Source organism: Gavialis gangeticus, unplaced genomic scaffold, assembly GCF_001723915.1.
Source record: "Gavialis gangeticus isolate Ggan-Ray unplaced genomic scaffold, GavGan_comp1, whole genome shotgun sequence".
Lineage (NCBI taxonomy): Eukaryota > Metazoa > Chordata > Crocodylia > Gavialidae > Gavialis > Gavialis gangeticus.
The window spans coordinates 9080210-9088265 of NW_017728964.1; the positions used below are offsets into that span (position 1 = coordinate 9080210).

General features: G+C 38.9%; 1 protein-coding gene and 1 non-coding gene across 2 annotated transcripts in view; one reads left to right on the plus strand and one right to left on the minus strand.

The window, feature by feature from the left end:
* The first annotated feature begins 72 nt into the window (after window positions 1-72).
* Window positions 73-144, plus strand: TRNAQ-UUG. The gene has a single exon. It is a non-coding gene; the product is annotated as a tRNA-Gln (tRNA).
* A 4351-nt stretch (window positions 145-4495) lies between these two features.
* The window catches only part of NARF (nuclear prelamin A recognition factor), a 29538-nt gene continuing 25977 nt past the window's right edge, over window positions 4496-8056 (minus strand). Inside the window, exons 10-11 of the mRNA XM_019502617.1 lie at window positions 7612-7769; window positions 4496-6560 (exon numbers count right to left, since the gene is read on the minus strand). Of these exons, the coding sequence (XP_019358162.1) occupies window positions 6319-6560; window positions 7612-7769 (400 nt within the window). The 3' untranslated portion in view covers window positions 4496-6318. The remainder of the gene's footprint in view (window positions 6561-7611; window positions 7770-8056) is intronic.

Genomic DNA, 8056 nt, shown 5'->3' on the forward strand with positions numbered 1-8056 from the left:
TGGATAAATGGAGCCTGCAAATACACAATAGATCCCTATTATCTGCAGGGGCTGGAAGTAGTGCCACCACCTGGTTCTATGGTGTAATGGTTAGCACTCTGGACTTTGAATCCAGCGATCCGAGTTCAAATCTCGGTAGAACCTGCTTTCTTTTAAGCGTTTGCAATGGTCAGTTATCTCGGAAGCATAAAGGAAGTTGCACAAATAAATGATCCTCTGGGCAGTGACTTTTTTCCATGTCAGTCGTCATTGAACTGGGTGCCAGGTATGGAATGTAAAATCACATTATTTCTTTTTCTCACACTTAAAAATGAATTTTATAATTACATTTTGTGCTCTTTAAAAATCAGTCAACACCGCTCTGTTTTTTTATGATTCCTACTATAACCTTTTTTGCACTTTTCTTACTCACTGTTGCCCTTAAGTCCTAATCAAGTTTTATTTTTACTTATGGCACAAAGCAATCCTCAACTGCAGTAATCCCTCTGATTTAACAGGTACATTTTAACTTTTAAGGATAATTAAATATTATAGCACTTAGGCCCTTTAAAAGAAAGAAAGGATAATTTACGTCTAAAGAATTTTCACACTGATCTCCTCTATCTAGAGGCAAGGGAGGAAGCCCGGTTGCATTAATGCAAGTTGGTAACTGTTCCTGCAGCATCCTGATTTTCAGTGGTCTTTACACCGGTTAGCAATGGGGTTTTTTGCATCACTTCAGTAACTGTGGAATTGGTTTTTTTTTCACTCCATTAGGAGCCCACCTGTAGAAGCAGGAATGATTCAGGGGCTTAGTGTCTCCCACAGAGCTGTCCCAAGTTTGCTTTGATTAACCTTAAGTTTGGTTTAGCTCAAAAGCAATTATTTATGTCTTTTCTGTCATTGCATGCATTATGTTATGCTGCGTGCATTTCTCTTTACAATTTTGGGGCACAACTAAAAGGTTATTGCCAGATCTGTAACTAAGAGGTGTTTTATGTCAGAGGAACAGAAGGAAGGTGAAATTAATAAGCATCACTGGTCCATTATTACTTAGGCACCATCAAGTGTCAACACAAAACGCAAGCAGAAAGGGTTATTGTAAGGATGGGTACTCATGGCATTGGCTGGTTTTAATGAGTCAGCCCCACAATAATGAAGGCATCTCAAGGAAATGGGAAGTGGCAGGGAATCCAGATGCCACAGAAAAGAAAGACATTTCTAAAGATTTTTAAGATGCGTCAACAGTTGGATCAAAGCTGATGAGGAGGGAGCTGGCTTGGAAGTGTTTGGGAGCTTTCTATGACCTACTGGTTGTCTTTGGGTTTTCGCATGTCTTCAGGTGAGTCCAGCCCCCCAGTGAGCAGAGGTGCAAGAGTTAGCAGGAAGGCTGATTTCTGGAGATACAGAAGCAGTAAGGTTAGATCCAGAGAGGGTGAGAAACTTGTCATTTTCTTCTTCCTTTGTGTTATCTGATTGCAAGCTTTTTCATAGAATTCTTTACTTTTACAGAGCAAGTCCTTTCATCATTTTGTGATCTTACTGCCCGGCTGCAGTTAAGTGTGATCTCAGGAGAAGTGGTATCCAGGCCTTGTGTTTGGCAGCGGGCTGGGGACCTAGAATTCTTTCCCCACCCAAAGTGAAAGAACCCATAGCCAGCAAAGATTCCCTTGCTCGGAGGGGAAAGTAACCCCTGCACTTGCTAGGACTTTTTTGTTTTGCAGAGATCTCTGCCAAAGCTGTTGTTCCAGGCTGTGTGCAGACTTAGGAAAACAAACACAGATAGATCTGCTATTCTTTGCATAAGCACCTCAGCTGTATTATTAAATGTTCTGTACTGTGCTGCAATTAGTCACACTTATACAGAGCTCCCTAAAAGCTTTGGAAGCCAGGCATCCTACAGAAGCCATCTGGGTTATTTGGTCTCAGTCAATTACAGTTAGTCATGTTAGCCTGAAATCAAGTAAAGGCCACACCATACAACTAACTGGTTCAGAAAAAGTATTGGGCAACCAAGTTTTATTTCTTTTTGTTGGATTAACTGTATATGTAGGACAGCTTCTAGATAAGCTTTCAGGCATCAGGTGCCCTTCCTCAGGTAGGCAACTGTCTACCTTCTCAGATGCCATGAATGGTCTTGCAAAGAGCAGGGTAAACTATTTCCTATAGTCACCCAAAAGGGAATTTTGCTTCCAGTTTGGGAAAGGGTTTGCATAGCTATAGTCTCCTTGTTTTGTAAGAGGAGAGTGATGCACTTTGCTGCAATTCAAAATGAGATGCCACCCCTCAAAACAGGTCAGTAACAATTGTGCAATCATTTTAAGAAAAAAAAAATAGTTCAGGTTTGAGAGAGATAGATATCTTACTAGTAGTTTGATCATCTCAACACATTTTCTAAGTATCTGCAGGTAGTATATTGTGGAATAATTGATATTGAAATTACACACTAATGTCCGTGTGAACATCAGTGGGCACATAGGAACACCAGGCTGAATGTGCAGACACAATAGTACCACAAGATTCAAATGTTAGAAGTATTTATTAGGGCAATATGTGGTCATGCTCTATTTGAAATACAAAGCACCAGAGTTTAAATAACTTGCTGTCATCTAAATGTCATCCAACAGTAGCTGCCAAGTGTGTACAGACATCTGTTATTAGGTATACAGCCCAAGTTCATCTTCACAATGCATGACAAACAAATGCTATGGATTACTGGCTTACAGGGAGGCAAACTCTTATTTCAGGGGTCTTGGCACAAGGTCTTTACAATATTTATACTTTGTTAGAGTCTTCAGAAAAATACTATAATACAATACCTCTCACCACTGGCACATTACACTTCAAAATATTTACGGCATGTAAGACCACCTCTTAATTAAGTTTAGTCATTTTATTTGGTCAACTTCCCCCCTCCTTCCCACCTACAGATGTTTGCTTTGCTTAACAACTGGATCCCAGTCTTTCTGGATAAAAGAAAAATAGCTTGCCTAGCAAAAAACATTCAAATAGAGAATGGAGCACAATGGCTATGGCCATTAGGACCTTCACCTAATGTAGATACCCTTTATCAACAAAAAGTGTAAAATGAACTGCTGCTGAAAGACAGCTCAAGGGCAACATAGATGGGACCAGGATGCATCCAGTGCAGCTTCAGGAGCTATTTTATTGCACTCACTGTCAACAATGAGTAAACTTTCTTAATATAGGTTTAAAGGCCAGAATTTTAAGCATTTCTAGATACCCATCTAAAATTACAAGAAGCTTTTATCACTTTGGGTAGAATTCACCATGAAGCAAAAAAGCCAAAACACACACACTCCAGGGGAAAAACAAAAAACAAAAACACCAAACAAACCAAGAAACAAAACTTTCTAGTTCTGCCATTGAACACACCAATTTTTCCACAAGCTGACAGTTAAATGGGAGACAATATTTGAGAGATGCTGCTTCTTTAAATTACTTAAAATTAAAAAAAAAAAAAACAAACAAAAGACCACCACAACAACAAAAACTTGTTCAAACAAGAGGCCTCCCCACAACTACCAAACTAGACACCTTAATTGTAATGACTAATGACATTCTCGGTAGCCATTAAGGCAGTTCTGTTAACTGAATGTTTAAACCTGTGCTGCCCCCCCACTCCCCCAGCACTTCTCTTTCAAGGAGATGTTGCTGCATTCAATTATTTTACAAGCTTATTACTACACCACTTTTATTAATAGATTACTATTACTTTAATGGCACAGAGCATTCTACATTTAAAATAGAAAAATAAATTTGTAAGCATGTTTAGCTGCTGCTTTCCCATAATAGGAGAGAACTTGCATTTGAGCCAGATTTATGTTCCATTTGAAACTGTTCCTGTGGCAACACTTCACCAGGGAAATAGATTTTAAGTGTCATTGGCATTTGCAGTGAAGTACAGTGGCAGAAGAGCTTCATTTGCACTATCAGACAGCTACATAAGACAAAGAACTTTTTTTTTTTTGTTCTTTCTAGACTTAAGGTTAAGAGAACCCACTTTGGAAGAGGAAGGCAGCTCTTTCACAGCATGGTAATGAACTAAGATTTAAAATTAAACAAAGCCATTTTTCATGTTGTCATGTACATGCACTTTTTTCCTTTATAAATGAAATATACTGAAGCTATAATATATATAATTTAAACATATCATCCAGCTATAAACCATATATACAGAGAGAAAAAAAAAATGTATATACAACCATAGAACAACATTTAATTACAAGTCAATTCAACTGAAGCACTGAGGAAATCATACTGGATCAAGAAAATGAAAAAACTGAAGGGATCTTACGTTGTTTCCAGAAAATAAAGCTGTAAGTAGCTGTGTTCACAAGCTTCATAAAAAAAAAAACAAAAAAAAACACACAACACAGATGATCTTTTAGTATAGGTACATTTAAAAAAGAAAAGAGATATTTTTCCCACCCCACAAGCTGTCTTCTCCTCTGGACTCCTTCTCAAGTATGGAGGTAGATTTTTTATTTATTTGTTTTTATAGCTATGTTCAGTTATTGCACCACTTTAAAAAAATGTAACATTTTACATTATTTAATGAAAATGAATCCCATAAAAGCTTACTTGAAGGTATAATCATTTTGTGCATGCAGGTAGCCATACCAGTCAAATCTACGTGCATTGGAAGAAGAACACATCCCTTTATATTGAAATTAATTATTATTGAAGGAGAGGAAGCCTAGGTGGAAGCCACACTTGAGTCAACAGGTCCATTTTAATGCCACTGGCTTCTTCCAACAGGTTAGGTTAGATGTTTCAGTACCATTTCTCGTTTCTCACTGCGACCTTGTTGCTATACATGATAATGGCAAAAGCTCACTTTATGTACTATTAGGCTGGTGGTTATTAAAAAAAGGAAGCAGTGAATGCCTCCCAGCAGAGGGCTTGATCCTGATCTCAAAATTTAGAGAGGTCTTGTAACACCAGCTGCTATACACACAAGCACAGTAACAGATTATAAATTAGATGCATTTAAAAAACCACTTCCTGAGATCATGACAAAGCCCATCCACATTTTCTGAAATGGAATGTGCAAGTTAAAACTCCTTTAGTTAAAGAAGGCCAATAAAGAGACAAACACACAAAAGCATAATGTTTCTATAAAACTGAAAGACGACTTAGGTAGCTGGAATTTTGCATCACATTCTTAAACATAACCCCCACGAATTGTGAGTGCAAGGAAGGTTATACCAAGTACCACTTTTTAGACGTTAATTAAACAAGACATCCATACAACATAGCAAAATTAAAATTCATCCAAATTAGGTATTTCAGTTTGTACTGTTTTCTATTAGCTCACTAGTTTCCACAAATTAAGATTAAAAAAAGTTAGGAGGCACTCAAAGAAAGAGAAAAGACTGTCAAGCATTACAAAATGACAACACAATCTGGTGTGCTCTCAGGGCTAACTGAAAATAAAAACAGCAGAGGTGTTGTAAATCTCGTAGCACAGAGGCAGTGTGGATTTTAGTGGGCACATAATACCATATGAAGACAGACAAAATGTTGCTATCAGTGTCTCACTTTCATAATGAAGTCAGACAAAATAAAAAATTTATTGCAAGTGATTCACTTTCAACCAGGGTTCTAGTTTGTGGAAAAACGAGAGAGAGAGAAGTTAACAGGATTTAGGACTGCCTGCAAACCCCCCTCCCAGGGTTAGTGTGTCAATACGAAGCTGACTGCCAGCATTTGGTTTTGGTATAGGAACTTTTAATTTAATGCTGATGGAATAAATATATTTAATTTATTCATTACATTTCTCACGTCACCACATAAAGTGACATTTTAGGCAAAAAGGAGTCCTAACACTGTACCCTTAAAACTTCAACTATCTTGTGGTGGCTACTTTCCACTGATGAAAGTAACAACATACACAAGGGTTAGTGAGAGCCCCATATTAGGGGTCCAGCTCTGTAGAGTGGTGAGAACCCCTGACCTGAAATAATTTAACTGGGAGTTGAAAGCACTTTCTTTCTGGCAAAGTGCTCACAGTACCTTGCAAGATCAGGCCCTAGGCAAGTTAGAAATCCCCATATACATAGGAGATGAAGCATAATGTCTAACACGTGCCAGAATACATCAAAGCACTTACTGGGGTGGGGGGGTGGAACAGGGCAAAACAAGCTAGCCCCCCACCCAAAAAGCAATGGTTTCTTTGAGAGTATGATCCGCAATTAGGAAAGTGTATCGTTTGTACACCTGGCTACTGCATAGCATCTGCAATTGCATAGAATGGTTCCAGTGCTGAATTTATAGCTAACCTATGCAAGTCTTTAAGCTTTTGAGTCTCATTTGTCACCATTTGATATCCAAGCTGTTCACAGTTTGATTCATGGCATGGTATTTGGTGTGCAGAGTTTCTTGGACTTTCTTGGAATCCATCCCTTCAAGCCAGTCCTGGTACAGCTTCTGCACATACATGTTGGTTTCTGGAAGCCTTACAGGGACAGCAGCATACGTTTCCTCCATCTGGTTAAGCAATGCTTTGTCTAGTTTTCCATCTTCTGTTTGGGCCTGGCCTTTTCCGTTTAAGCACCCTGAAAACAAAGGCCCACAGATCAGGATTAAATTTGTTTGAGGGTGGAAAAAATACTAAAGCTGTATGAAATTTGGGCAGCCATTCTGTATTGGAGGCATTTCAGCACCTGAAATACTGAATCTGAATCTAGACAGAAGGCTCCAAAACATTTTGGAGAACTTTGGCATTTCAGAGCTGGTCTTGCACAAGCAAACAAACTAAAGGGAAGGGGAAGGGATGGCGATGACTGCTCCGATAGACATCCAGCTCCTGATCATTCCCACAGCTCTTCCTGGCCCCATTCTGCTCCCTGCTAGGGCCCTGCAGCTCCTGGCCCCAAGCCCTGCCTGGGTGGGTAGGGCTGTGTGAAGCTTCCCTGGCAGCCTGTTCAAAACAGATTCGGAGATTTGGCAGAGCCAAATCCTGGAAACAGATTTCAGCCAAAACAAAGCAGGACAGCGATTTGAAACAAGTCACTGTCCTCCAAAGTGGCCGAATCTGAAACCAAATAGAAACACAGCCTTAAGAAGTACTATGACTACATATTCATGTTTGTTTTTTAAAAACCTTGAACTCAGTCTTTATGCAGGTACCAGTCCTATCAATACTGTTAAAGGTCTCCATTCACCTCTAAAATGATTCTATGACCATTATATTGTCCTATTATTGTGGATGCAGTATCTGTATCAAAACTGCAGCAGACAGATTTGATAAAGAGAAATGTGGATTAAGTTCCATATTCTTATCTTGCCCTCAGCTATCATTTCAGAGGATTTCCCTGAAGCTTTAATGTAGTAAAAAGAATGACCCTCATTCCTAAGCTAGTGGTTTTGTAAGTAAACAGAGGAGAAAAATGTGACAGATATTGACTTGTCCAAAGCAACAGCTACAAAACAGATTTTTGAAGGTTGTTCTTAGTTAAGACTGTTATGTTTTGGACCATTCATTTCTGTTGAAGACACCTACCACAACATGGTCAGCTAAAAGCCAGAACAAGAACCCAAGACATGTCTACAGCCCCATCACCCTCAAGGGAGAAAAGACTACTGTGGATCCAATACTATTCTTACCTCCAGGACATGCAAGAACTTCTACAAAATGATACAAGAACTTCCCTTTCTTTAATTTCAGGACCATGTTTTGAATGTTTCTGAAGCCATAAGCTGCTGCAAAACGCAACACTGTCTCACCATCTTTTTCCAGGGTGACTTCCTGGAAGTCCTTGTTTCTGAAGAGATATACAGAGAAGAGTTTGAACCATCAGATTACTAACAGAACACATACATTCAGCACATGCCCACAGGAGAGAGGAGTGAATACAGGTAACATCAGGATTAAACATGCAGAGCTTCCGGGTTCTAAATTCTGCAAGTTAAATAGGGGCAGAGTTTGCAGCACAAGAGTCTATTTTAGCTTTAAGTGGATGTGAATTAGTAATGAATCCAGAATAAAAAAAAAAGATTTTCTAGTGGAGAATTTAGTAGTTTTTGTAAAGACAGCATTCAAAAAAAAAAA